The following is a 27,396-nucleotide window of genomic DNA, read 5'->3' as shown; positions in this document are numbered from 1 at the left end:
GTGCCCTGTACCCTGCCTCAAAGCCCAGAGTCCCCCCCCCCCCACACACACACACTGGGCAAGTTTGTCCAAGGGATATCAAGCCCAGGGCACTAGCAGTGGTGGCTGGTGTTGGTATCAGGGCCCTCAGACCTGAGGGAGGCTACAGGAGCAGAGATACATTTTATATCACTTTACTCCAATAATCCAGCTTTTCTTGTGCAGCCCCCCAACCTGTTATACCCTTAGAGTGGTGAAAATCTGCAGCATAGAGCGTGTGCCTGCTCATGCTGAGGCACTGAGGAGGGTGGGTACAATGGAGGAGGGAGCCTGGGGCTGAGATAATGTGTGTTTGTGGAGTACCACGCTGTTCCCCCCACTATTTCAGACTGTCCTTTCAGACTTCACCTGGCTTCCTCTGAACTACTGTCACCTGCTCTACTACTTTCTATTCCCAGGTTCTCTAGTTGAGGGGTTGTTGTGTCTCACCAGGTTGTTACTACCTATGGCCTCCTAGCTCCCCTCGGTCAGCAAAGAGGTCTTTTTCTCCAACACGTCTTAAGTCACCCTCTCTCCCCACTGGCCCTCCCTAGCTTCCGGGATAATGCCCAGCTCCTTGGTTTGGCCGTCAAGAACCCTTGTGTTCTCACTACTCATCTCTGACCACACTCCTCACCCCCCGCCCCCGCGCTCTTAAACCATCACCTCTGCTTCCCGTTGCCCCAATGCACTGGGTCCTTCCACCTTTGCGCTTGCTGTTCCCTCCGCCCGTCATGCCTTTGCTTTGTCGGGTGAACTCCGGCCCTTCCTTAAAAGCCCAGCATAAACAGATGACCGCCCTCCTGGGAGCCTTTGACTGCTTGCCCTTCCCGCCACACCCGGACCCCATCCACGCCAAGGAGGCCCCTGCCAAAGAGAGGCTCACAGGGCACGGTCCGCGGAGCCCCACTGGTCGCTCCGGGCAGGCCCCGCCCCCAGCTCCCACGGGGCGCCGCGGCTTCCGGCTCTGGGCCGCGCGAGCCGGAAGTGTAGCGTTGTCATGGCGACGGCAGGGCGCGGGGCCCGCCCCTGCGGCGCCCGCAGGAGCGCCGGGCTGACTGACCGGTGGACCGGATCCGATCGACTGCGCGAGGCGGAAGGTGAGGCTCAGACTTCCGGGGCCTGTGGCGGGAGAGAAGGACGGGTCCGGGGGAGCGAGGAGGCCGGGCTCCGGGGAGGAGAGGAGGCCGGGCGCCGGGGGCGAGGAGGCCGGGCGCCGGGGCAGGGACGAGGCCTGAGGCGAGGCTGGGCTTAGAGAAGCGCAGACTGAGAGGGAGCGGAGGAAAGCGCAGATGGGGCGTCCTCAGCCAACAGCTGGCCAGCGCGCAGAGGCCAGGGCGGCGGCCTCTGCAGGCCCCGCTCGGGCGCCGGCGGGGGGGGCCCAGGGCAGTGGCTGCGAAGGGAGGACCACGGCTCCTGGCGGTGGCTCACCCGCGCAGGGACGGTGCGCCTTCTGGCAGCCCGAGGTCGGGCCGGCAGCTCTCGAATGCTCTCCGTTTGCGGGGCACTGACGGCCCCCAGGGACGTGACTCGCGCGGGCTTTGTGCGGGCTTTGGAGGTGGGCCCGCGGGGAAACCGAACCTGTCTGGGGCGAGCTCCCCGGCGTGGCGTCGGTGCGGGTGACCTCAGCCGCGGTGGGGATGCGGGCGGCACGTCCCGGCTGGGCGGGCCCCTGCGGCGTGGGAGGCGCTGGGGGTGGGCTGGGCCCTCGCTGCCCTGGGAATGCCGGGCGGGGGTGACCCAGGGATTAATTGCCATGGCTGCAGAGAGGGGAGGCGTGTGTGGACTCACTCCGGAGAGAGGCCGGCCCTCCCCGAGGCTCTGCGCCTGTTTCCTTCCCGGACCCTAACCTCGGGGGTGCAGGTGGCCGTCGGGCCACCACACTGCTCTCTCCGCCCTGGCCCGGCGGTGAGCCTTCCTGGGCATCCGGACCGCCAGGTGCCCCCGGCAGCGCTGGGGTTTCCCTGCGGGACATGTGAAGAGGCCGGGTGCCCCTGACCTTGCTGCCTCGTCCACTTGAGGGGCACGAGAGAGCCCCCACCTGGGGCCGCATTTCCTGAGGGGCCGGTAGCTGCCTGAAGGAGCCTGCACATCGGCCACCCCTGTGCTCTTCCTCGTGATGGGTGCATGTGGCTCTGAGTGGCCCGCTGCCCCCCTCCCCCACCTGAGCTCCTCTCAGAGGCAGGTGGAGGAAGCATGAGCAGGTCCCGGCCTCCCTCCTGACGCCCAGGCTGGGTTTCCTCCCTGTTGGCTGCAGCCCCTTCCCCCGGCCGGTCCTGGCCGGTCCTGGCCGGTCCTGGCCTCTCCCTCACCTGCTTGGGGCATGCCTGAGCTGGCCAGCACCTAGCAAAGAGGCTCTTGTACCCCAACGTTGGGGTCTGTGTTTGAGGGATTCCTGAACCCCTGGTCCCTTTGCATGCAGTTTGGGGATCTGAGTCTTGGGTGAACCCTTGGTGACCCAGCATATTGTGTCTGCTCCAAGAGTGCCCGCCCTAGGGCCTCTGTCAGAGTCCACCCGTTAGCCAGAGCAAGACATCTGGGTGGCACTTCCAAACTTTTCCTTCACCTCCAGGTTCTCCCAAAACTTGCTTCTAAGTGTCCCTGATCCAGGCCGTTCTGCCCATCCTTCAGCCAAAAAACCTGGTGGCAGCTGCTGCCCCTGGCTGTCTTCTTGGCTCTGTGCCAGCCCATTGCCTTCGTCTTCCTCATGTGAGCTGAGTGAGTGTCCTAAAATACAAATCTGAGTTTCGTACTCTGCATGAAATCCTTCCTCACAGATGTCAGGGTAACACATTCCTGTCTTTGCCGAGTAGCCCCCCCATTCTCTGTCCCGACACCAACCTGACCACCTTTGCAGGCATGACACCATGCACCACCATACTGAACCCCTGCATGGTGGTGGAAGGGAGAGCGAAACTACCCCAACCCCTTCCAGGCTCTGGCCTTGGGCAAGGCCTCGCCAGCACAGCAGGCTGAGAAAGGAGGGCCAAGAGGTTCAGGAAAGCTTAGTTCTACAAACGTGTCAAACATTAGAGAGGGTGGGGAGATAGAGGGTGACTGTAACAACAGAAGACCTCTGAGGAGGTAACACTCAATTGTGATCTGAGTTACAAAGAGGGGAGAGCGATCCTAAGATCTGGTGGAAGAACTTTCCCAACAGAAGAAACGGCCAGTGCCAAGCAGGAGTCGTGCTGAGGACAGCGTCACACAACCCTGATGGACCAGGGGTCACACGCGGTCTGTGAAGGGCCACATAGTAAACATATAGACCCTGAAATTTCATTTTCATGTCATTTTCATGTGCCACAAAATACTCTTTTTTGGTTTTTCCTAATAATTAAAACGTGTAGAAGCCATTCTTCACGCATGGGCCACATAAAAACAGGTGGCAGGCCGTAGTTCGGTAATCACTGTGCTAGACACTGAAAATGCTGCGTGTCTAACTCTTCAAATCCTCTAAGAGCCTTTTAGGGAAGGTACTGTTATCATTCCATTTATAGATGAGGAAACTGAGGCACAAGAGGTAAGAAACTTGACCGATCTCCTCAGCTTCTGCCCCTGCTGGACCTGAAATGACTTCTGCGGGCCAGGGAGTGAGCGCTGGGTGGGACATGGACGGGAGGACCATGAGACACAGGCTCGGACCAGGCAGGGTTTTAGAGGCTAGGGCAAGACTTTGGAATTGTATACTGTTACTGTTTTATAGCAAACTTATTTGAGGTATAATTTACATATAATAAAATGTACCTATTTTAAGTGTATAGTTGGGTGGGTTCTGCTAGATGTGTACCCCTGGTAAACACCAGAATCCTGATGTAGAACCTTCCCATCACCCCCGGAAGTTTCCTTATTGCCTCGTGGTCCGTCCTCCCTCCACCCAGCCCCAGCAGTCACTGCTTTCTATTTTAGTAGATTCAGTGACTCTTTTAGAATTTCACATAAATGAATCCTAAGAATGAACACTTTTTTTTAAAGTGTGTTTTTCCAGGACCCATCAGCTCCAAGTCAAGCAGTTGTTTGAATCGAGTTGGGGATGGTGCAGCGCAGCTCACAGTGGCCCATGTGGGGATCGAACCGGCAACCTTGTTGTTAAGAGAACCGCGCTCTAACCAACTGAGCTAACCGGCCGCCCCGAATGAACACTTTTGTGTCTGACTTCTTTCATGTGACAGAGTGTTTTGGAAATTCATATGGTTGCCTTGTTCAGTGGTTCTCTTATTTGCCAAATGGTTCCGTGTTGTGTTGTGTGGTATCCCAGCATTTAATCGATGCACACACCCGTCGGTGGACCCTTCGGTTCTTTCCCATTTTTGGCTGTTATAAGTAAGGCTGCTGTAAACATTCATACACACGTCTTTGTGCGGACATATGCTTTGTTTCTCTTGGGTTGCAATGATAGAAACGATGAAGTGTGTGCTTGACTTCACTAGAAAGTGCCAAACGATTTGCCAAAATGCCTTTACGTTCATTTTACATGCCCAGTTCCATATTCTCTTTAACTCAGTGTTGTCGTCTTTTTGAAATTCAACCATTTTCTCATGTGTGTGATGTGGCTTACCATGGTTTTAATTTGCATTTTCCAAACGGATGGCGTGAAGCATCTTTTCACGAGCTTATTTTATTGGCCATTTGTATATCTTCTCTGTGAAGTGTCTGTTCAAATCTTTTACCCTTACAAAAAAGGTTTTTTGTCTAGGAAGTTTTAAGAGTTCCTTGTGGTACGTGTGCGCTCAGGCTGTAGCTGGGCTCAGAATCTGCACCAGTGTCTTCAGTAGCAGATGCTTTGGTTGTGACGAAGTCCGTTATGGTTTGTGCTTTCTTGTGTGGTGTGAGTATAGGTCAAGGATCATTGTTTTCATGTGGACATCCAGTCATCCCAGAGCCATCTGTGGAGATCACCCTCTCCCCATTGTTTTAACTCAACACCCTTGTTGAAAATCAACTGACAGTACATGTGGGGGTGTCTTTCTGGACTCTAGTCATCGACCGTATGCTAACATCACACAGATTTTGCACTGTAACTGTACGATAAGTCTCAAGATCAAGTACTGTAAATTCTCTAACTTAGTTTCTCTTTTTCAAATCATTTGGACTCTTCAAGATATTATGCAGTTCTATGTAAATTTTAGTTAGCTTATCAATTTCCACAAAAACGCTTACCGGGATTTTGACTGGGATTGTGTTGAAGCTAAACTCTACTTGAGGAGAACTGACATTTTAAGAATATAGAATGTGGTATATATATTTCTCCATTTATTTAGGTCTCTGTATTAACTGTTTACTGCTGTATAACAGATTGCCCTAAAATGGAGTGGCTTACAACGGTACACAGTTATTATCTCACAGTTGCTGCGGGAGCTGTGTGGTTCTGGCTGTACTGAGCCTGTGGTTCCAGCGAGGGTGGTCAGCAGGACTGCATATCTGAGGGCTGGACTGGGGCTGGACCATCCACTTACGAAGTGGGCCTTCTGTAGACGGCTGACCAGCCTCAGCCCGTCAGCGACCTTCCTCCAGCGCCAGCTGTCCAAGAGAGCACAGCAAGAGCTGCCTTGCCTTTGATGAGCTGACCTCTGAGGTTACGCACCCCCACTTCTCCGTTTTTTGCTATTTGTTAGGAGTCAGTAAGTCCAACTCTAGGGGAAGGGGATTAGACTATACCTTTTGAAGGGGTGTCCAAGTAGTCCATGCTTTTCGAGATTAGATTTGTAAATGACATTTAATGTGTTGCATTTTGCAAACACAGGGACATACATGATTTTGACATATTGTCCTTGTATCCTACACACTTGCTAAATGTACTTATTTATTTCATTAGCCCTACTGTAGATTCCTAAGGATTTTCTCCATGCCTTCTGCATTTGAGGAGTTTTATGGCTTCTTCTCCAATATGTGTGCTTTTTATTTCTTGCCTTAGTGCACTGGCTAGGCCCTCTAGTACAGCACTAAATAGGAGCGCTGAGGACTTGTGCCTTTCCCTTGGTGCCTTTCCGGGGGAAATGCTTGTTTTTTCCCGGTCGGCACGATTTAGCTGTAGGGTTTGGGGAGATGCCCTTTATCAGCTTGAGGAGTTTTCCTTCTAGTCCTCATTTTCTAAGTTTTTTGTTTCTGTGGGATTTTTTTAAAATTTCTATTTTAAAGGATTTTTGCAAGTATTCTTGAAGAAATTGGTCTACAGTATTCTTAATTTTTCATGTCTTTTGTTTTGGAGTCAGGATAATATTGGCTTCATAAAATGAGTTGGGATGTGCTTCTTCCTCTTCTATTTTCAGAAAGGGTTTTGTAGATTTGGTATGATTTCTTTAAATGTTTGATATAACTTACCAGTGAAGCCTTCTTGGCCTGGAGTTTCTTTGTGGGAATGTTTTTAACTGTAAATTTAATTTCTTTCATAGATATAGGGCTATTTAGGTTTTCTGTTTCTTCTTGAGCTCATTTTGATAATTTGTTTCAAAATTATTTGAAACAAATAATTTGCCTACTTATCTAAGGCAAACATGGAAATCTTTTTCTATAAAGGGCTAAATAGTAAATATTTTATGCTTTTCAGGCCATATGGTCTGTGTTGCAACTTCTCAACTCTATTATTGCAGACAGCCATAGACAGAACAGCCATAGACAATACATAAACAAGCACAGCTGTGTCCTAATAAAACTTTATTTCCATAAACATATGGTGGGAAAGATTTGGTCCATGGCTGTAGTTTGCTGATCTTTGACCTAATTTGTTGAATTTATTGTCCTAAATCATTCAGAACATTCCTGTTTTTATCCATTAAAAGATCTGTAGGATCAGTGGTGATGTCCCCTTTTTCATTCATGATATTGGTCATTTTTGTCTTTTTTCTTGATCAGTTTAGCGAGAGTTTAAGTTTTATCAGTATTTTCAAAAGAAGAACTTGCAGTTTCAAGATTTTTCTCTTTGTCTATTTTCTTTTTCATTATTTTCTGCTTTTATTAGTATATATATATTTTTTTACTTTCAGTTTAATTTTTCTCCTCTTTTTCTATTTTCTTAAGTTGGAAGCTTTGGCTATTGATTTGGCCTTTTTCTTACTTAAGCTTTCAAAGGTAGAAATTGCCTTCAAAGCACTTCTTTAACTGCATCTCACATATTTTGATATGTTTACATTTTCGTTCAGTTAACAGTGTGTTGTAATTTCCATTTGATCTCTTCCTGGGCCCCCTGATTTCTGGGGAGAGGTCCTTCCAGGTTTTCCAGCCCCATCCTGTGTTGGCTTTGAGATACTGAGAGCCTAGAATGGCAGGTGAACGTTTCCAGCCAGTGGCTGGAGCAGTGAGAGTCGCCAGAATCCAGGACACAAGGAGTGGCTCAGTGGGGTTGGTGTCGGGGCTGTGTGGTGGGGGAGTGGCCAGGCAGCCCCGCGCTGGACCTTGCACTGGTTTACTAGTCCCTGCAGTCTCCCAGGGCTGGTCTCTGAAAGTACATTCTGACTGCCAAGCAAGCAAGGGTCATATGATAGCTGACCCCCATTCTGCTGCCTGAGTCCTGGTGGTTCCCTACTGCCAGGCCAGCTGGGAAGGCCATTCGCACCCCTAATCTCTGAGAATGCATTTCCTGCTGTTTTCACCTGGTGCAGCTGGAAGCCTCAGGGAGCTGGACAGCTCTGGCACTTTAGTTCATAGCTGTCTTAGGAATGTCCTTTATAGCGATGGCCCCCAGAATAGATTCATTGTAGGACCCCAGCCTGTAGTGGGGTGGCCAGTGGGGTCACAGGCTCTGCCATCCCTCACTTGGTCTCTATTCAGGTGGGTGTGTCCCGGTGTGTCAGGTTTCACAGGAGTGTCCCTGGTGACTAATGTCCTGGGCACCTTTTGTGATTTAGTGATAGGAAGTGGCTTTCAGAGCCTTTGGCCCATTTTCCTATTTGGTGGGGTTTTCAATTTGTTTTTCAGTAGTTCTTTTTATATCACTTGTTGGCTACGTATTGCCAATATTAATTCCTACTCTGTGGCTTGCTTTTTCACTCTATTTTTAAACTATTTTGAGATCATTGCAGATTCACAAGCAGCTATAAGAATAGTTGGGAGAGCCCCCAAAGGCACGTGACTGCAGTGCAGCCCCACCCAGGACACTGAAGCCGATACGCTCCGTTGACCTCGACAAGTGTCCCCAGCTTTACGTGCACTGTGCTGTGCACCACTGTGTGTATGTACTTCTGTGGTCTTATCCCATGTGTAGGTTTGTGTGACCACACAGCCACAGGTCCTATGAGAACCGGGTGTCGGATTGAAACGCCTGGGTGGGGGGAGAAATACTGGTGGTGACAGGGTCCAGAGTGTAACTGGGGCAGAGGAAGAGGTCATTGGCAGGAGGAAGAGGTCGAGACTGGGGCAGGGAGTTGCGGGATGGTCCAGGAGAACAGAGACCACCAGGAATTCAGACCTGACACCGTGATGGGGGCGGTGCCCAGCGCGGGATGGTGCGGCTGCCTCCCAGGGAGTGGGTGTGGAGAGCGGGTCGGAAGCCACAGCTCAGTGCTGCTTCTGACACCCGTCTTACCTCTTTACATCTCAATCAGGGTTCTCGGGGGTAGGGCCCCCCATCACATCCTTGCGTACTGTGGGTCCCTCCCTCCATGTGGGCTTTGCTGAGTCAAACTATCTTCTAATCCCATCTTTCTTTTCTTTTTTTTTTAAAGACAAACAGGTTTGTTGTTCTTTTGAGAAGGATCACCTGTGCAGGTAGGTGTACCTGCTGTGTGGTACCTTGAAATAGTGTTGGGTCTGAAGCTGGTACATTTCAGTCAAGGCCTGAGGGCCACCCTTAGGGGCTGGCACCCAGGGGGTCTGTGGTCCAGCCACATGTGCTGTCCAACTTGTGTCCAGGTGTGTCCTGCTTCTAATCTGCATTTGTTAATTATTAGGGAATCCAGCGTCCATCTGCATGTTTTCGATGGGATCTGTCCTTTGTCCTGTGAGTTGTCCTTTGCTCATCATGATTGACCCGAGGACCCCTTTGTCATGTTTATTGTACATGTTTTTGCCCAGTTGACCATCTGTCTCTGACCTTGTAGGTTTTGTTTTGTTCTCACAATGCAGACATTTGGAAAATCTTGTGAAATCGGATTTAGCAGTTTTCTTTTCAGCTTTTGGGTTTCGGTCCAGCTTAGAAAGGCTTTTCCCTTTGCTAGGATCACACGGACATCCTTCCTGTCCTCCTTCTTATCCTTTGCGATTTTAGTTTTCCTTACGGCTGTGTCTCTGACATGTGAGTGGATTTTGGTGTGAGGACAGAGGTGGGGCCCCTGGGGCCCATTCCAGCAGTCGTGCCCCCTTTGGCCCTGTGTGGCCCTTGCTCGTTCCCTGCAGTGGCCACTCTGGTCTTCGTCTCTCACCTCTGCTGACCACTCTCCCCTGGCCTTCTGGCCCTGGAGCACCCTGGTCACTGTGGGTCCCACGTCTCAGGGCCCTTCCAACGCCTGCCCTTAACTGTCCCTTCCTTGCATCGAGTGCCTGTCCACCCCCACCTGGGTGCTCTCATCCTCTCCTGTCCATTCCCTGCTGGGTGGGTGTGCAGGTCTCAGCGCTGCTCCAGTGAGGTCCCCACCACCGCCCCGGATCTGATCACATCACTCATTTGTCTGAAAGCTTCTGGCTCCCACAGGCTGTTGGGCAGAGGCCAACTGCTTGCCCAGAGACAGAAGACACTCCAGGGAGTCCTATGGCCCTGCCCTCCCAGGCCCGACCTGATACCCACAGATGTATGCACATGCCCTCCCAAGACAGTGCTTCAAGTTATTTGGAAGAGTTTACCTTCCCATGGCTCATAAGCCAACAGAAATGACCAGCGTGTGCCCCCTGCCTACCTGCCCCTCCAGCCGTCCTGAGACCTCTGCGTCATTTCTCCTGTATCTTTCTCGTGTTTCTCATGTTCCTTATATAGCTATACATGCATATTCTTGCTTTACTTCTTCTTTTCCATAAAAGGAAATCATACACAGATTCTGCCCTGTCCCCTGCGCTTCTCAGTAGCCTTTCCATGGGAGTCCACAGGCAGCGTCCTCAGAGACCCAGAGTAGTTTATGTAATTTGTCATCCCAGTGTTTTGTCATAAAGGTGCTGCAGCCAGGGGCCTGGTGGTAGTGCTGTGGAATAGCTTCTAGCACCGTCTACAACAGGCCTGCTAAGGGCAGGTGCGTGCACCCTTGGGATGGCTGTTCTGCAGTCACCAGGCATCAGTGGTGAGGGTGCCACGGCAGCACCTCAGATCTGCTCTACCCAATGTCTACACGCCTGTGCGAGGAGCCGCCTGCCTAACTACCTCTCTGTTCTTCTTGCCGCTCACACTTCCTCAGCCCCCTCGGCCTTGCCGCCAGCGCGTAGACTGTTCCTGGAACTTGCCGGTGGGGCTGCTTCCCTCCCCCCCCCAGTCTGGGTGCAGAGCCGCCCCCAGGGGGCCTCAGCAGACTGACTGATGCACATCGTGCCCCTTTGCCTAGGGCAGGGCCTGGCCCCTGTCCCCACCTCCAGAGTGGAGCCTGGGAGAACAGGGGAGTGAGGAGAGCTTGTCATGTGCCCAGAGCATGCACACTGGTTGGCCTGTCATGAGGCGTGTCCTGCCTTCCCGGGTTGGGGTCAGGCCACCTCTTTGTGGCCTGATGCTGCACTTGGCATGTTTCAGGGTCTCTGGACATCTGACCCCTTCTCTGGGTGGCAAGAGCCATAGGGCACCTTGGGCCTGAGGTGTTCTGTGCCTGGCCTGCCCCTCACAAACACTGACCGAGGGCCCCCTCCCATGGACAGGGAGTGTCCTCCAGTAGAACACAGTGCCCTTGGCATCTGGCCTTTGCCCGCCCTGGAAGCCACTATGGGGCCTGTGCCTGCAGGGGTGGGGGATGTTTGCGGGGAGAGTGGAGACCACAGTCTTCCAAGCTGAGCCCAGCCAGGGTGGGAGAGGTGCTGGGGGTGGCTCACCCTCTGTTTGCAGGTGTCCCAATACCCTGCCTTTAGCCAGGGTTGTGGGGAACGTGGGCGCCATCTATATGACTTCTGTTTTTCTCCAGAATGCCTATACACACTCAACTTTTCTAAAGTGAAAGGCATCCAGCGAGGTTCCTGTTTTTTTGCTATTACAGACAATGCCACAAAGAAAACCAGCTCTTTTGATCGCAAGTTACAAGAACCCTCTCCAACAAGTGAACCGTGTGTGAAACCCCAGGAGCCCGAGGGAAAGTGGGTGGGCACCTCCCCACCCTTTTCACTTCCTCCTGCTCCTGTCTCTGGGAGTAAGGTGACACTTCTGCCCCTCACAGGCTCTGGCTCCTGTTCCATGGACTCTAATTCTCACAGACGCTGTGCCATGGGCATGAGAGGCAGCGCGGCTCGCTGTATTAGGCAGAGCCTTGGTTTCCCCAGGTGGAAAGGGCCTGCATGAAGACTGCTGTGGCAGTGGGTATGGAGAGGGCTGCTGAGACACTGAGGCCAGCGTGGACCTGTCCACACTGGGCCTCCATCCCGAAGGCCAGGTGTCCGTTGGTCCTCTTGGCACAGTCTTGGGGATAGCCCAGTGGTACAAGACAAGAGGATGGTTGCAGTAAGCACCGTCCTCCCAGGGGGCCCCTCCTACCTTGGTCCCACATTCCTGGGCAGTTTGCCTGGGTAGAGCTGAGAACTGGAAGAAATCGCACATTCCAGGGAGCCTTGTGTGGGGGTGGATTTGTGGATGGAGGCGGGAGCTGCCCTGCTTAGCCCCTCTAGGCCTGGGGTGGGGTGGTGGCCATCCGTGGGACTCCACAAGCTGGCCTGGCCTTCCTGGCTCAGCTGAGGGGCGACACCTTCAGCTCTAGTGCACTGTTCCTAACTGGCTGGGAGGAAGAGGCTGCGTGGGGCTCGGTGAGATGCCCCTCAGTAAAGACAGTGCCGGGGTGGGGTGCCCCCGGCAGTGGGGCCTGGCCCTCCCCACGGTCACCTTTCTCTCAGAGGCAGTAAGGCTGCCCAAGGTCACATGGAGACCACCTTCAGGTGGCTTCCAGCAAGGAGTGCTGCCAAAGGGGCCCAGAGAGGGTCTGTGGCTTCATCATGGTGTCGCAGCAGAGATGGGGGGCTCAGGACCCGTGTGAGCTGCCACAGCCCAGACCAGGAGACCTGCATCTCCTGCGTGTGCTACCAGGGTGCCAGGTGCTGGCCGGGCAAGGTGTGCCGTCCCAGCCGTGCCCTTTCCTCCCTTTGCAGCCGGGACGGGTAGAGAGGCTCTCCAGGTCCTGCTCTGGGATGCAGTTTCAAAGATGGCCTTCAAAAAAGAGAATCCCAAGGCAGCATGTGTTCAATTTGAAAAGCTAGTTAGCTGCTATTCTAGGTTGTCTTTTGTAGGACATAGACATCAGACACTTTTTTTTGGGTAAAGTGATGGGGTAGATGACATTTCCTAAATCTCGCTAAACTTAAAACCAGGCCATGGCTCTGATGTCGGCGCCCATCTTGGAGAAGTGAAACAAGTCCCCAAAACCCTGGGAGCCCATTTCTGGGAAGCCTTGGTCCATGGAGGGCTCCTTGGTTGTGGACAGGGTGGGGGTGGTCATCTCTGGGTGCTTTCCCCTCCCACGGCTGGAGACTGCTGGCCAAGCAGAGGGCAGCCTGCCATGCTCCTTGCTCCTCATCTCCTGGGGTGGGCTGTTCGGGTCGGCTTCCCTGGTGAGCCCAGGGACTGATCGCAGAGGTGAAGGTCCCACCTTGCAGCCTCATGTGTGCATGTGTGTGTGCACGTGTGCGTGTGCAATCCAGCTCCCTGGTGAGGGCCCGCGGGGGGCTATGAGCAGCCAGCAGGGAAGGAGAGCCGAGCAGATGGCTCAGGGATCTCCATGCCCCAGGGCGCCTGCAGACCTGGACCCCAGCCTGTCTCGGTGCGGGGCAGCCGTGTCCCAACGGGCAAAGGCAGGACGTGGGGTCCGGGCAGGGAGTCTAGACAGCTTGTGTCTGCCCTGACCCCAGCAGTCTATAGAGGTGGCTGTAGAGGTGGCTGCCCAGAGAAGGGATGCTGCCTGGAGAGCTCTCTCCTGGGCCTTGCTGCTCCCCAGTCCCGTCCCCAGGAAGCCTCCAATGCCTGGCTCTCGAAGGAGATGGGAGGGACTTGATGTGGCCCAAGACAGTTCCCTTCCCTCAGGCACTCCCTGAGCCCTGAATACAGGTGTGTCTGAAGGCTGGGTCACTGAGTGTGAGAATGGGCACCTGGGCAGCTGTGCTCAGCACCCTCTGGACGGAGCATGGCCCGGGCCCCATGACCACACCAGTGACCACATCGGGTCCTGGGCAGGACAGTCGTAGCAGATCCAAGCCAGAGAGGCCACTTGTGCCTGTGTCCACATGATTGGGGCTCTATTGCAGCCCAGGACGGCACGGCATTGACTGGACTGGCTAGGGAGCCTGGCAAGGAAGAGGCCCAGAGTCTGGGCTGTGAATTGCTGGGGTTGGAGGTAGGGCGTGCCCTTGGGGCCGTTCCGGGAAAGCCCGAGGAGAAGGTGCCTTTACCTGTCCCAGCCTGGGGCAGACAGGTCACCGTAGCCCTGGGGACCAGGCCAGAGCCGGGAGTCTGGAGAAGGTGCACAGAACGACTCCCAGAGGCTGGCACCTGGCCCTGGAGGGTCAGCCTCCAGAAGCCACACCTGCTGCCGCTCAGCTGCCCAGTAGTGCTCGCTATGGGCATGGGCTGGGCCTCACCTGCCAGCCAGCAGCCCGGAGTCCAGCCTGCCCCGCCCGAGCCAGCCTTAATGTGCTTCCTCTTCCTCCTCAGGCCAGTGGGAGCCACCTGATCGCCCGCCCAAGGCTCCTCCAAAGGGCCACCCTCCTGAAGACCGTTCCAGACTCACTGTGCTCCGTGCCCGGCTGCTCAGAGCCTCACCCCTGGGCTCCAGGTCTGGGACCCCAGGACTCAAGCCCTGCCTTGGCTTCTCACAGCTGCTGAGCCCGCCCTCCAGCCACACCTCCTCCTCAGCGCTGATACACTGACCCTGCAAGACACACCGAGAAGGGAGAAGGGAAGGACGGCCAGGCCATGGCTGCTCCCAGGCCCCACCCGGGCTCCTGAGGCCTGGAAAGGGAGGGGGCTTGCAGGACTCCCAGGGGCCTCTGCCCACTGCCTGGCCCCCCCCCACCACCCCCTAGCCCCTTCGGTGAGGTGCCAAGAAGCTGCAACTTTGTTATCTGGTGACTAGCTGCAGAGCTGGGACTGAGGCGGCCGGGTCCCACACTGCTCCCCACAGGCTGTGCACCCTGACCTCAAGAGGGAGGGAGGGAAGGAGGCCCTGCCCGGTGAGCTGCCAGGCTCCTGGGAGGCAGGCTGAGGTCCCCTCCCACACTGCCCTTTCTGCCTGGGTCCTGCACCCCTCCGGGCTGCCTGGGCCTGGTCACAGAGTGGAGCCTCCTGACCCAGCCTTGCCAGGGGCAGAGTGCTCTGAGCCTTGGGGAGGGGATGCCCCCGAGGGTGCCAGTCCAGTCAGCTGCCCCACCCCTCAGCCCCAGCCTGGCCCCCTCGCTGCCCCATCTGGTGCCCCGAGCAGCCCCCCCAGCAGGCAGCCCCCGCCATGGCCGAGCACCTGGAGCTGCTGGCAGAGATGCCCATGGTGGGCAGGATGAGCACCCAGGAGCGGCTGAAGCACGCCCAGAAGCGCCGTGCCCAGCAGGTGAAGGTGTGGGCCCAGGCTGAGAAGGAGGCCCAGAGCAGAAAGGGCCACAGGGAGCAACCGCGGACAGAGGTGGCCGTGGGCAAGCCCCGGAAGCGGGTCCTCTTTCCTCCCAGCGTCACCCTCCTGGAGGCTGCTGCCCGGAACGACCTGGAGGAAGGTGAGTGTGGCTGACCTCAGCCCATGGCACAGCCGGCAGCCATGTCGGTCACCCTGGCGCAGCCCTCATGAGATTGTCTTGTGGGGTCCTGGGGTCTGGCCAAACCTCTCAGCTGTGGGATCCCAGTGATGGGGCGGCAGGCAGGGAGGGGTCCTGCTGCCGAGGTGGGGCCCACGGTGGGGGTTCTTCGAGCCTGAAGTGCCTGGGGTTCAGCTCCAGTGGCCGGGGTAGGCCCGGAGCCTCTCGCCTGCTGTAGGGGAGCTGGACAATGCTCAGGAGTACTGGCCACCACCTGCTGGGGGCCGGCGTCTCAGCCTCTGTAAAGGAGCACAGGGATGACCAGCTGTGCAGGTCAGAGTGTGGGAGCGGGGCCTCCACCCGGGCTGGCTCCCGAGACTTCTTCCTACCCAGGAGAACCTCCTGGTTTGACGACAGGCCCGAGCGTTGGGCAGACTCCCTGTTCTGCCCTGTACCGCACATGCTGTCCCACAGGGGCTCTTGAGGGCTCTTCCTGCCCCCCTTGAGGGTTGGGGCGTTCGGTGTGGAGGGCCAGGAGGCAGGGGGAGTGGAGGGCACGGTGGGTGTGCCACAGGGAAGTGTTGGAAGGAGGGCGTGGCCTCGTGCTGCCTGCTGAGAGCACATCTGGGAAGCCCAGGCCACCAAGGAGGTCCCAGGTGACCTTGGCGAGAGCCTGGTCCCAAGTTGGGACTGCTGAAGAGAAGTGAGGGCAAAGACTGGCTCTGCTCATGGGGAGACCTGTGGGGGAAAGGGACATGTGTGGGGGCCCCGTGGTCTGCAGGTGGGGAAGGCTGGGGGGAGCCTGGGACACGGTGGGGACAGTCAGGAACCCAACGGGGTCTGCTCTCATAGGATAGGTCCATTCTGTGTCTGAGGGGTGGAGAGCCATGGTTCAGGAAGGGTGGGTCCTGCTGGGTACTGGAGGCGGAGAGCCGCTGTGTGTGCCCCAGTGGGGCCAGAAGATGCCCAGTGGCTCCTGAGACCTTGGCCTGGTTCTGGTGTCCCTCCTGCACCTGTGCCATCACCTCCCTCATCCTGCTGTGCTCCACGCCTGTAGCACAGCAGTCAGCCCAGGTGCCCTCAGGTACAGGGCCTGACCTGGACGGTGCTGGCCAACGTCAGGGCCTCTGCTCCTGCACCCTGACCACACTTCCCCTTCTTTCAGTCCGTCAGTTCCTTGCGAATGGGGTTAGCCCTGACCTGGCCAACGAGGATGGTCTGACAGCCCTGCACCAGGTCAGTTATGTGGGGGTGCCGGGGAGGCACTGGTGGGATGCCCTTCGGGGCTCTGGTGCTCAGGCTGCCCGGTTTGCAGAGCTGCATTGACGACTTCCGGGAGATGGTGCAGCAACTCCTGGAGGCTGGGGCCAAGGTCAACGCCCGTGACAGTGAGTGCTGGACACCCCTGCACGCCGCAGCCACCTGCGGCCACCTGCACCTGGTGGAGCTGCTCATTGCCCGGTAGGGCCTGCTGGGAGCAGGTGGCCAGAGTGGGCACCTGTGTGGGATGGGCTGCAGCCGGGCAGGGCAGGCAGTAGGGCTTTCCCTGCAGAGCCAGGCACCTTGTCCACACTGGTCTCTCAGGATCCCACTCACCCTTGCTTACTGCCTGTGTTCTGGCACGGACCGCAAGGCCTGGGCAGGGGTTGCAGGTGCTGCGACCCCAGGGAATGATCCCCTGCTGTTCACCTGGGTGTGTCCTCTTGCCAGGCACCATTAGGAATTTGGGAAGTCCTTGGGGGTAGGCCTTGACCTCCAGCCTCGGCCTCTGGGCCTCCCCAGATTCTGTACAGAGAAATGCCATCCTGGTCAGTGATGAAAGTGGAGTTGGCAAGGAGGGAGTGGGTATCTGACACAGGTGGAGCGTTCAACAAGGAGGAGGACAAAGCAGGACAGGATGAAGCAGGACAGGACGCCTCGGTGAATGGGAAGGTGGCCAGTGCCACCAGGACCCAGGAGTTCCCCCACCAGGGTCCCTCAACTCTGACCCCTCCCGTAGGACAGTGGGTTAGGGGCTCTGGCAGTCTGTGGAGGGCTGTAGGCATTGGGGGGGGGGTGCAGGGTCCCGAGGCAGTGGGTGTGCACAGGCAGGCCCAGGCCTCACCCACCCCTCGCACAGCGGGCGCCCACCCTGTTTTCTGAGCCCCTCTCACCTCCCACTGGAGCCCTGCTCCCTCCAGCTCTGGGTTCTCTCGGCGCCCAGGGTCTCCTCCCACACCTGCTCCCGGGGCCCTCGAGCTGCCCGGCACCCTCGGGCAGGTGGGCCCACTGTGCCCACTCATGGGGGCACATGGGTGCCAAGAACCTGGAGACAGGCAAGACTGCAGGACACCTACCTAGCTTGAAGACAGGATCCAGGGCTGAGGGGCAGCCAGATGGGTCGAGGGTCAGTGGGGCGTGGGCTTCCTCATTGACGGCTCCAGTGTCCTGGAGGGCAGCCCTATGCTGAGGGCTTCCGCAAAGGGAGGATCTGTGAGGCGGCTGGGGGCCTCCCTGGGAGGAGAAGGTGAAAGAGGTCCTGTGGCCAGCACTGTCCATCCTCCCTGCAGTGGTGCTGACCTCTTGGCAGTCAACACTGATGGGAACATGCCCTACGACCTGTGTGAGGATGAGCAGACGCTGGACTTCCTTGAGACAGCCATGGCCAACTGCGGTGAGTGGGACCCCACATGTGGCTGGGGGTGGGGTGGGGTGGGGCCGGAGCCTGAGTCTGTGGCCCTGCAGGCATCACGCAGGACAGCATCGAGGCGGCCCGGGCCTTGCCGGAGCGGCACATGCTGGAGGACTTTCAGAGTCTGCTGCAGTCGGGGGCCGACCTTGACGCCCCTGGGGACCACGGGGCCACGCTGGTGAGGACGCGGCCGGTGGGACACAGGTGCGGGAGGTTGCTGTTGGAGGGATGGTGGGACTCAGGGCTGGGCGGTTTGCCTGCAGCTACACATCGCTGCTGCCAATGGGTTCAGCGAGGCGGCTGCCCTGCTGCTGGAGCATGGGGCCAGCCTGAGCGCCAAGGACCACGACGGCTGGGAGCCGCTGCATGCGGCAGCCTACTGGGGCCAGGTAAGTGTGGGGCTGGCCCAGCTGGGGCTGGGGCAGCTGCAGAGCCGGAGTCTTCAGCAGCCTGGGCTCGCTGGCCCACAGGTACACCTGGTGGAGCTGCTCGTGGCACATGGGGCCGACCTCAACGGGAAGTCCCTGATGGAGGAGACGCCTCTTGGTGAGCTGGGGGCTGCCTCCACCCTGTGCAGGGGAACAGCAGGAGGGCTCCTGTGACCCTCCGCCCACTTCACTGCAGACCTGTGCGGAGACGAGGAGGTACGCGCCAAGCTGCTGGAGCTGAAACACAAGCATGATGCACTCCTGCGCGCCCAAGGTCGCCAGCGCTCTCTGCTTCGCCGCCGCACTTCCAGCGCCGGCAGCCGGGGGTGAGCGCCCCGCTCCCTGCCCCGCCCCCAGGCCTTTGCTCTGCCAGCGGCCAAAGTGCCAGCTGGAGCCCTGGGCAGAGTCCACAGGGCGGTGGTGTCCTCCCCCCACCCTCACCCTGCCCTCCCCCAGGAAGGTGGTGAGGCGGGTGAGTCTGACCCAGCGCACCAGCCTATACCGAAAAGAGCATGCCCAAGAGGCCATTGTGTGGCAGCAGCCACCCCCCACCAGCCCGGAGCCACCTGAAGTGGACGACGACCGCCAGACAGACGCGGAGCTCAGGCCCCCACCCCTGGAGGTGAGCTCTGCCCTCACTGTGGGGCAAGCATGTGGCCCTGTGCCCATGGAGCAGGCTAGTGCCCTGTAGGGGTCACTCTTGTATCTGACTACCTTGCAGGGGGGGGGGGGGGCTCAAGGCCAGGGGAGGCCAGTGGGTGCCCTCCTAATAGCCTCTGTGGCCTATACCTCACAGGAAGATGACCCTGAGGTGTCCAGGCCACACAATGGCCGAGTGGGGCCTCCCCCAGGGCGACACCTGTACTCCAAGAGGCTGGACCGCAGTGTCTCCTACCAGCTGAGCCCCCTGGAGAGCACCATCCCCGATGCCCTGGGCCGGGCCAAGGCCCACCACACTCTGGCAGAGCTCAAGCGCCAGCGAGCTGCTGCTAAGCTGCAACGTCCCGTGCCCGAGGGCCCTGAGGCCCCTGAGTCTGGCCTCCCTTTGGACACTGAGACACCCCAGCCTGAGTGCAGCCCCAGGGCTGGTGGAGACCCGCCCCTGCTCAAGCTCACAGCCCCCTCGGAGGAGGCCCCCATAGATAAGAGGCCGTGCTGTCTGCTCATGTGAGGGTCCTGCTGTCAGGCCCAGCCAGCAAGGGGCCTCCCCGCCTCCCCACTCAGAAATGGACCTGTGGCAGAAGCCGTACCTGGGGGGCACCTGGCTGCACAGACCAAGTTTCATCCTGTGACTTGATAAAGGACCCTTCTGCCACCTGCATTGTGTATCTCAGCTGGGCCACCATCCCTGTGGTGGGGAGCTGCTGTTACTGGGCCGGGGTGTGCTGTCCCTGTGAGCACCTGTCTGGGGCCCGTAGGTGCGCTCCGGGGCTCCCTGGTAGTGGCCCAGCCCCTGTGTGGCAGTGAGGCCCGTAGCCACTGGGCAAGAAGTCTGGCCCTTGCTGCCCCCTGCTTGCCCAGCCTTCTGGAGATTCCTCTGTAACTCTTTGCTTTCCTGAGGGGAGCAGGGAGCTTTAGAAGGACACTCCTTGGGGACCAGGACTGGGGGAGTCTATCCCAGAGCAGGAATCCTGGTTTGGAAAGGGGGGTCCGGAGCTAGGGGGTGAAGCCTTTACAAGGCTAGTGTCAGAAACCGCCCTGGGGGGTGGGTCTCCCCTTCCTGGCATGCAGCCTGGTCCTGGGGCCTGGCTGCCAGCTTTTGCCTGGGCTGGCAAAGGGGGCAAGCAGTTGGCCACTCAGGCTCTGAGCTGGCTGGGCACGTGTCAGGATGACAGGGGCCTCGAGTGGGAGGGCTGAGGGCACTGCCAGCTCCTCTGTCCATGGTGGGCAGCTTTGCATGGCCACCAGTTCTGGGTGGCATGGGTTCAGGTCACCTTCTGCTCCTGTCAATCCCAAATCTGCAGGGCCCGCCCTTCTCTAAGCATCAGTGGTTGGAGGGGTGTCCAACCTGGGGGAGGGCCAGAGGTAAGCTGCTCGTTAAATTTAGTGTGTGGGGCGGTGCAGCTGCCCACGGTCCACCTGCTACCACACTGCCACTTGGGCCCTGCTGCCAGGAGGCGGGCCAGGCTGGCTCCGCCTGGGGCTGGGCCCTTATTAACCGGTGCTCTTGCCTGGGGGCCAGAGGGGCTGTCCAGCGCGCAGGGAGGCCGGAGTGGCAGAGAAGTGGCAGCGGAGTGGACAGGCGTGAGGTGAGAGGCCAGCTGCCTGGGCTCCTGTTGTTTCCTCTCCAGCCGGCAGGAGCAAGGCTCCCCTCAGGCCACAGCCCAGCCAGAGGGCCAGCGGACCCTCTGATGCCTTGCCTGTCCTGCCTGTGGGCAGCTGGCAGCCACCCCTGGGCAGGGCCTGTGGAGGTGGGGCCCTGAGGACCTATCGCTGCTGGCTTCCTACTCCCCACCAATCAGGAGCAAGTGGGAAGCAGAGCTTAGGTCACCCTGCCTGCCATGTGGTGCCGCCCCAAGGGCAACCCCAGGTTGGCCTGGTGAAAGGGTAGAGCAGCAGAGGTGTCCAAGGGCCCTCCGCCAACACCCCAGCCCAGGGACTCAGGCCCCAGGGCCAGCCATAGGGCTCTCCCAGACCCTGAGCCTTGGCCACCAGCCCAGGAGGGGCCGGATGGAGCCCCCCTGTTGGAGCGCCTCACTCCCCTCCCCCGACACCCCCAGGATTCCTGAGGCCTGGTTCAGTTACCTGGGAGACTGGCCCAAGCAAAGATGGGGGCCTGAAAGGGCTGTCTGCACTGAGCCCTGCTGGGGTAAATCTGAGGCCCCGGGCTACATTCTCCCCTTGGAGCGCAGCCTGCCCACCTCTTCCAATCACCTCAGACACTCAGCCCATCTCCCGTCCCCCAGACCCAGTCCCTCAGAGCTTCTTGAACTTCCCGTGCGTCCCTACCCCCCATGTGGGTCTCCTGCCCCCGTCAGAGGGACACTGGGCCTTGCCCCAAGCCCCGCCTGCCTACTCACCCAGTCCCTGTGGCTCCCTGGGGCAGAGCTGTACGGACGACGGTGGGGCGGAGCCCGCTGCCCCAGCTCCTCCTTCAGCCTTTGCTGCTCCTTTCAGTGGGGCCAGCAAGGCTGCCGTGCAGAGGGTGCCCGCTTCCCTTGAGCTCGGCTCCCCACAGTCCTTCCCAGTCCCATCCACTGAGCCTGGACCTAGTTGCCCTCATCCCCACTTCTGAATCCCGCCATCTCCTAAGCCTCCCTCCTGCCTGGTCTGAGCAGGGCCTTGAGAGCAGGTGACCACAGCCAGGCTGCAATGAACGACCTGAGGGAAAAGGTGCTGACGCTGAACACCATGAACCTGTGTGTTCGGAGGATGGAGTATGCCGTTCGTGGCCCCATCGTGTTGCGGGCCCTGGAGCTGGAGCAGGAGCTGCGCCAGGTATGGCCCCGGGCCCCCCACTGCCCTCCAGGTGACACCTGAGCAATCCAGTCGGCCTCATCCCCAGTGTCGCATGGGACAAGGAGTGATAAGGCCCGTTGTCACTGTCCTGCCTCCACTCTCCCAGGGCATAAAGAAACCCTTCACTGAGGTTGTCCGCGCCAACATCGGGGACGCACAGGCCATGGGGCAAAAGCCCATTACCTTCCTGCGCCAGGTGAGGCTCGGAAGGCCCCTGTGCCCCTCCCCTGTGAGCCCAGTGCCCTGGCCTCAGCACTCACTCCTCCCAGGTCTTGGCCCTCTGCGTCCACCCCGACCTCCTGAACAGCCCCGACTTCCCTGCGGATGCCAAGAGAAGGGCGGAGCGCATCCTGCAGGCCTGCGGGGGCCACAGCCTAGGTGCGAGCCAGAACCCGGGGGAGGGGCAGGAACTGGAGGGAGGCTGTGCGGGGCTGTGCGGGAGAGGGGTGGGCCAGCCTGCTGGAAGGGGAGGATCTCGTCGGGAGGGCTGCTCGAGGACCTCACGTGTCCTCCCCCGCCCCCTGGCCCAGGGGCTTACAGCGTCAGCTCCGGCATCCAGGTGATCCGCGAGGATGTGGCGCGGTACATCCAGCGGCGCGACGGCGGTATTCCCGCGGACCCCAACAACATCTTCCTGTCCACGGGGGCCAGCGACGCCATAGTGGTAGGCCGGGGCCAGGACAAAGGGCCACCGTGGCTCTTTGTATGCAGCAGGGCGAGCCTGGCTCCTCTTGGCAAAGCGGCGCGAGGTGGGGTGGGGAGGGGGGCGGTGCAGCCCCTGGCCCCGCCAACGCCACCTCCTCATCCCGCCCGCAGACCGTGCTGAAGTTGTTGGTGTCCGGCGAGGGTCGCACGCGCACGGGCGTGCTCATCCCCATCCCTCAGTACCCGCTCTACTCGGCCGCGCTGGCTGAGCTCAACGCTGTGCAGGTGGATTACTACCTGGACGAGCAGCGAGCCTGGGCGCTCGACGTGGCGGAGCTGAGGCGCGCGCTGCGCCAGGCGCGTGACCACTGCCGCCCGCGCGCGCTCTGCGTTATCAACCCCGGCAACCCCACTGGTGCGCCGCCCGCCCCCGCCCCGCCCCCTCCCGGCCCCGCTCCCCGCCCCGGCGCCAGGGGCAGCCTGCCCCCCGCCGCCCCGCGGAGCGCAGTGCGCGCTCTCGACTGACCGCGGACGTGCCGCGTCCCCTGCGCCCCAGGGCAGGTGCAGACCCGCGAGTGCATCGAGGCCGTGATCCGCTTCGCCTTCGAGGAGCGCCTCTTCCTGATGGCCGATGAGGTGCTGGCAGGGGGCCGTGGGGTGGGCGGGGGCAGCAGCGGGCGCCTCCCGTGACGCCGTCGCCCGTCCAGGTGTACCAGGACAACGTGTATGCCGAAGGCTCGCAGTTCCACTCGTTCAAGAAGGTGCTCATGGAGATGGGGCCGCCGTACGCGGCGCAGCAGGAGCTGGCCTCCTTCCACTCGACCTCCAAGGGCTACATGGGCGAGTGCGTGTGGGCGCGGAGGGCGGCTGCTCGCAGACCCCGGCTGGCCGCCTCTTCCGGCCCGGCCCCGACGCCCGCCCTTGTCCGCAGGTGCGGGTTCCGCGGCGGCTACGTGGAGGTGGTGAACATGGACGCCGCGGTGCAGCAGCAGATGCAAAAGCTGATGAGTGTGCGGCTGTGCCCACCTCTGCCCGGCCAGGTCCTGCTGCACGTGGCGGTCAGCCCGCCCGAGCCCTCGGACCCCTCCTTCGCGCGGTTCCAGGCGGTAACCAGGAGGGGGTGTGGAGGGGCGGCTGGGGCGGTGAGCCGACGACGAGGAGTGGGGAGGGCGCGGCGCCCCCCGGCCCGGCCTGATGGGCCTTCGGTCCGCAGGAGAGGCAGGCGGTGTTGGCCGAGCTGGCGGCCAAGGCCAAACTCACGGAGCAGGTCTTCAACGAGGCTCCTGGCATCCGCTGTAACCCGGTGCAGGGCGCCATGTACTCCTTCCCGTGCATGCAGCTGCCCCCGCGCGCTGTGCAGCGCGCTAAGGTGTGGTGAGGATGGGCCGGGCGGGGCGGGGCCCGCGGGGGTGAGGGGCGGGGCTGGGGAGCCCGGTTCTGACCGCCCGGCCGCCCCTCGCCCGACCCCAGGAGCTGGGCCTGGCCCCTGACATGTTCTTCTGCATGAGCCTCCTGGAGGAGACTGGCATCTGCGTGGTGCCTGGCAGCGGCTTCGGGCAGCGCGAAGGCACCTACCACTTCCGGTGAGGCCCGGCCGCACAGCCCCTCCCCGGCGGCCCCCAGTCCTCCGCTTACCTTCCTCCCCCTTTTAGAATGACGATTCTGCCCCCCATGGAGAAGCTGCGGCCCCTTCTGGAGAAGCTGAGCCAGTTCCACACCAAGTTCACCCGCGAGTACTCCTAAGTACTGCCGGGGACCAGGCCGGGCGACCCTGGACTGACAGTGCCCTGGGCCTCGGTGGGGCCTCTGGAACCCTCCACACTTGCTGCCTGTGGGGCTGGGCCCCTGCCTCTCTGCAGGCCTCTAATAAAGCTGTGGCGCCGCCTGACTGCTCGGTGGCCTGCCCACCGCCTCCGCCTCTGTCTCCTGATTGCCCTTCTGTGCCGGGGTTCAGTGCTGGCTTGGGGACCCAGCCTTAAGTGGAACACTGGTCTGCCATCAGGAGTGGTCAAGGAGTGCTTCCAGAAGACGGGACCTGCTCCAGTTCCAGCGCACCTTCCGTGGGCTCAAGGATGAAATCTTGGTTCTCCTAACTGCTATCTGGGGCCCCTGCTGGTGCAGCTCCACCAAGAGCAGGGAGGGGAACAGGACAAGTGGGTGTCGCTCTGTCTGTGTTGTTTGAAGTGTAGTGTGTGTGTGTCATCCCAGTGCAAACGTAGCCCTTGGGCTGGGGCCAGGGAGGAGAGGCCCCCCAAGCTGGAGCACCGAGGGCAGGTGTGGGTGAAGAGCAGGTAGAGGCTGGGGAGAGCTGGACTGGAGGCCCCAGGCGGGGCAGGTGGTCAGCCCTGTGTCCCTGCCCCTGGAACACAGATGAGCACCTACTGTGCACGCGCCAGACACTGTTGTGGGTCAGTGTACAAACGATGCGTGGGGGTGGGCAGGGTAGTCCCCATTTTACTGACTTGGGCCTCCAAACTATGTAGAAATGACAGGAAACCGTGGCCGCAGCACAGCTGAAGGAGTCATTGGATAAATGCCTGCAGGTGGGCACAGGGTTGGAGCAGCTTTAAGGACCCAGCCTTGGAGACAGTGCTGGCAGAGGCTCCCCAGGTTCCCCACTCAGGAGGTCATTCTCACCCACGGGCACAGCTCTGGACAGGGCGGGCCGTAGGAGGCCCCACATTCAGCTTCCCTTTAGATAGGCCTCTCTTGGCAGGGCCTGCCTGGCCAGGCTCTCCTGGCCTTGTCACTGGGCGCCAGAGGGCAATGCAGGCAGCAGCTGGCTGAGCCTGGGCCCTGACCTTTCCACAAACCTGCCTTCCATGGCCTGGGGAAGCAATTCGGCGGAGATGAGAGGCTCGGGGCAGGCGAATGCTGTAGTAGTAGGCAGTGAACCTTAAGAGGCCAGCTCCTCCAAGGAGATTGCTGGGGAGACTGCCACAGTCACTGCAGCAACCAGGCTCCAGGTGAGACACTCTGGGGAGTTAGGGTCTGGGTCCAGGTGGTCTGGGGGCCGGACCTGATAACCCAGGGAGGGACCAGTATGGGTCCCGGTTGGCCGCTTCCTGTGTTCGAGGCCAGCCCTCCCTGGCACCACAGCTGCCCATGGGGACCCCGCGAAGCACTCTGGCCTGTGTCTGCGAGTCACTGGCAGCACCCAGGCGGGCCACCGGGGGCGCCCGAGGACTGCCGGCGCTCTGGCCCGCTCGGGTGCTCTATGGCCCCGCGCACTCCGCCGAGCGGTGCCGGCAGCTGAGGGCGGCCTGCGGTCCTGCGGAGGACGAGCGCCCCCAGGATCCGAGGGCGCGACTGCGGACGCCAGCCAGTACAACCCTAACCCCGCCTGGTACAGTCCAAAGGCCATGCTGCCGTGTGATCCCTGACCTCACCCGGACCGGGCCAGACCACACGTGGCACCGCTCTGCCCCGACTGGGTGCCACTTCCGATCCCACCCCAGGCCCGGCATTGATTTCAGCTCCGGCTACCAGAGCCTGAGCCCGGGCCGAGCCGGAGAGCTGGCCATGCGCCGGAAGCTGCTGCCCCTGGCTGGCCTCTACCTGGTGCAGGGCCTGCCCTACGGGCTGCAGTCTGGCCTGCTGCCCATGCTGCTGCGAGCTGGTGGCCTCTCCCTGACACGTGTGGGCCTGGCCAAGGTGCTGTACGCGCCGTGGCTGTTCAAGTTGGTATGGGCCCCACTGGTGGACACGCGGGGCTCCCCGAGGGCCTGGCTGACACTCAGCACCGCTGCCCTGGGCCTGGTGTGTGGGCTGCTGGCAGCCCTGCCTCCTGTTGAAGCTGGCCAGGCTGGGCTGCCTGTCACCGTGGCGGGGCTGCTTCTGTTGCTGAACCTGGGCGCCGCCGTGCAGGATGTAGCCCTGGACACGCTGGCCGTGCAGCTCCTGGAGCCCGCTGAGCTGGGGCCTGGCAACACCGTGCAGGTGGTCGCTTACAAGCTGGGGGCGGTGGTGGCAGGGGGAGGGCTGCTGGCTCTCGCGCCGGCCCTCTCCTGGTCCCTGCTCTTCCTGCTCCTGGCTGCCACCTACTGGCTGGCTGCTGTCCTGGCCTGGGCAGCGCCTGCCTTGCAACAGCTTCCCAAGCCTCCACCCTCAGAACCGCCCCCACACACCCTGCACTTGGGAGACTTGCTGGCTGTGTCTGGGACCCTGTGGACGGCAGGCTTCGTGATCACTTACAAGCTTGGTGAGGCTTTTGAGTTAGGCAACAGCAGGGGTGGGGGTCTACCCTCTTCCTGGAGTATTACCTGCAGGCTGGAGCCCGGCCTGGCTCTGCCTCGGGACCTTGCTCCCTGTCCTCCAGCTCTCCCTCCTCGCCCAGTCTGAGCTCCAGCCACACCCCCGAGCTTGGTTGACGCCCTTAACGCTGTCTCCCAGGACAGACAGGGCAGTGGCCTGGCTGGGGAGCAGGAGGCCCCAGGTGGAGGCAGGAGGGCTGCGCTGCTCGTTCTCCCAACAGGTGAGCAGGGTGCTGGCAGCCTGTTCCCACTCGTCTTGCTGGACCAAGGCTTCTCCACCACAGAGCTGGGGCTGTGGAATGGTGTGGGCACCGTGGCCTGCTCCATTGCTGGCTCGTCCCTGGGCGGGGCCCTGCTGGCTAAGCACTGGTGAGCCTTCCTGAGCCTGCCCAGCCCACCTGCTCAGCCCCTGATCTGCCCCACACCCTGACTTGCTATCTCCCCACCCCAGGCAGCTGTTGCCCCTGCTGAGGTCAGTGCTTCGGTTCCGTCTCGGGGGCCTAGCCTGCCAGACTACTCTACTCTTCTACCTGGACACCCCAGGGGACAGGCTGGGCCCTGGCACAATTCTGAGAGGTGAGGGGCTGGCCATGAGGGGAGGAGCACAGGCCCTGCGCCCTGCTGACCCCAGTCCCTGCAGGGGCAGCCTTGTTGAGCCTGTGCCTGCAGCACTTCCTGGGTGGCCTGGTCACGACTGCCACCTTCACACTGATGATGCGTTGCAGCCAGCTGGCACCCAGTGCCCTGCGGGTGAGAGGTGGGGCTGGAACGCCAGGGGCTGCAGGGCTGGGTTTCCAGCAGGTACTCACCTGTTTGCTCCCCCGCCGCAGGCCACACACCACAGCCTCCTGGCCACACTGGAGCTGCTGGGAAAGCTGATGCTGAGTGCGCTGGCGGGAGCACTGGCCGACAGCCTGGGGCTACCCCTCTGCTTCTCCGTCTTCCTTGCTCTCTCAGCCACGCCCATCGTGTACCTGGGCCTGGCACCCAACAGCCTGGTCTCCAGCACCCTGTCCTGAGCTGGGCGACTAGACTGGTCAATAAAGCCAAGCGAGAGTGGCCTAGCTGTGTCTGTTTGGGACATGTAGTGTCCTCAGGCTGTGGGCAC

At 60.0% G+C, this 27,396-nt stretch overlaps 3 protein-coding genes across 14 annotated transcripts; all 3 read left to right on the top strand.

Annotated features, from left to right (window-relative positions):
• Positions 1 to 996: 996 nt before the first annotated feature.
• On the top strand, positions 997 to 19,102 carry PPP1R16A (protein phosphatase 1 regulatory subunit 16A; the record flags this gene model as incomplete). 4 transcript variants are annotated; one of them, XM_081071233.1, is made up of 13 exons in its annotated part: positions 997 to 1,118; positions 8,037 to 8,185; positions 8,679 to 8,721; positions 13,766 to 14,814; positions 15,998 to 16,068; positions 16,148 to 16,293; positions 17,382 to 17,485; positions 17,557 to 17,681; positions 17,767 to 17,892; positions 17,974 to 18,049; positions 18,128 to 18,257; positions 18,388 to 18,553; positions 18,728 to 19,102. In XM_081071233.1, exons 4-13 carry the CDS (start codon positions 14,556 to 14,558, stop codon positions 19,100 to 19,102), a joined length of 1,578 nt encoding a protein of 525 aa, XP_080927359.1. In that variant the 5' UTR covers positions 997 to 1,118; positions 8,037 to 8,185; positions 8,679 to 8,721; positions 13,766 to 14,555. The 4 variants fall into 4 exon arrangements, with proteins under 4 accessions (XP_080927359.1, XP_080927360.1, XP_080927361.1 ...); XM_081071234.1 differs by having other exon boundaries at positions 8,027 to 8,185; XM_081071232.1 differs by lacking the exon at positions 997 to 1,118 and having other exon boundaries at positions 6,344 to 8,185.
• Positions 18,795 to 23,923, top strand: GPT (glutamic--pyruvic transaminase). Of its 7 annotated transcripts, none has more exons than XM_081071238.1 (13): positions 18,795 to 19,349; positions 20,114 to 20,180; positions 21,210 to 21,369; positions 21,497 to 21,586; positions 21,660 to 21,768; positions 21,921 to 22,054; positions 22,207 to 22,450; positions 22,592 to 22,671; positions 22,743 to 22,879; positions 22,967 to 23,141; positions 23,249 to 23,404; positions 23,506 to 23,618; positions 23,688 to 23,923. In XM_081071238.1, the coding sequence occupies exons 3-13, from the start codon at positions 21,244 to 21,246 to the stop codon at positions 23,776 to 23,778; spliced, it is 1,455 nt and encodes a 484-aa protein (XP_080927364.1). In that variant the 5' UTR covers positions 18,795 to 19,349; positions 20,114 to 20,180; positions 21,210 to 21,243; the 3' UTR covers positions 23,779 to 23,923. The 7 variants fall into 7 exon arrangements, with proteins under 7 accessions (XP_080927364.1, XP_080927366.1, XP_080927365.1 ...); XM_081071239.1 differs by having other exon boundaries at positions 19,072 to 19,324; XM_081071240.1 differs by lacking the exon at positions 20,114 to 20,180 and having other exon boundaries at positions 18,870 to 19,349.
• An 851-nt stretch (positions 23,924 to 24,774) lies between these two features.
• MFSD3 (major facilitator superfamily domain containing 3) lies at positions 24,775 to 27,351 on the top strand. 3 transcript variants are annotated; one of them, XM_081071230.1, is made up of 5 exons: positions 24,787 to 26,236; positions 26,510 to 26,657; positions 26,740 to 26,864; positions 26,929 to 27,038; positions 27,119 to 27,351. In XM_081071230.1, the coding sequence occupies exons 1-5, from the start codon at positions 25,141 to 25,143 to the stop codon at positions 27,305 to 27,307; spliced, it is 1,668 nt and encodes a 555-aa protein (XP_080927356.1). In that variant the 5' UTR covers positions 24,787 to 25,140; the 3' UTR covers positions 27,308 to 27,351. The 3 variants fall into 3 exon arrangements, with proteins under 3 accessions (XP_080927357.1, XP_080927355.1, XP_080927356.1); XM_081071231.1 differs by having other exon boundaries at positions 24,775 to 26,236; positions 26,740 to 27,045; positions 27,119 to 27,350; XM_081071229.1 differs by having other exon boundaries at positions 24,775 to 26,236; positions 26,740 to 27,333.
• Positions 27,352 to 27,396: the final 45 nt, after the last annotated feature.

This window comes from Rhinolophus hipposideros (assembly GCF_964194185.1).
Source record: "Rhinolophus hipposideros genome assembly, chromosome: 13".
In the NCBI taxonomy this organism is placed as follows: Eukaryota; Metazoa; Chordata; class Mammalia; order Chiroptera; family Rhinolophidae; genus Rhinolophus; species Rhinolophus hipposideros.
Note: the sequence above shows the minus strand (reverse complement) of the source record. Positions and strands in the feature narration are given on the sequence as shown.

Coding starts and splice junctions, on each gene's coding strand:
- GPT (XM_081071238.1), top strand. CDS start 21,244: ATGAACGACCTGAGGGAAAAGGTGCTGACGCTGAACACCATGAACCTG. Junction 22,451..22,591: donor CAACCCCGGCAACCCCACTG/GTGCGCCGCCCG, acceptor CCTGCGCCCCAG/GGCAGGTGCAGACCCGCGAG. Junction 23,619..23,687: donor GAAGGCACCTACCACTTCCG/GTGAGGCCCGGC, acceptor TCCCCCTTTTAG/AATGACGATTCTGCCCCCCA.
- MFSD3 (XM_081071229.1), top strand. CDS start 25,141: ATGGGGACCCCGCGAAGCACTCTGGCCTGTGTCTGCGAGTCACTGGCA. Junction 26,237..26,509: donor CGTGATCACTTACAAGCTTG/GTGAGGCTTTTG, acceptor TTCTCCCAACAG/GTGAGCAGGGTGCTGGCAGC. Junction 26,658..26,739: donor GCCCTGCTGGCTAAGCACTG/GTGAGCCTTCCT, acceptor TCCCCACCCCAG/GCAGCTGTTGCCCCTGCTGA.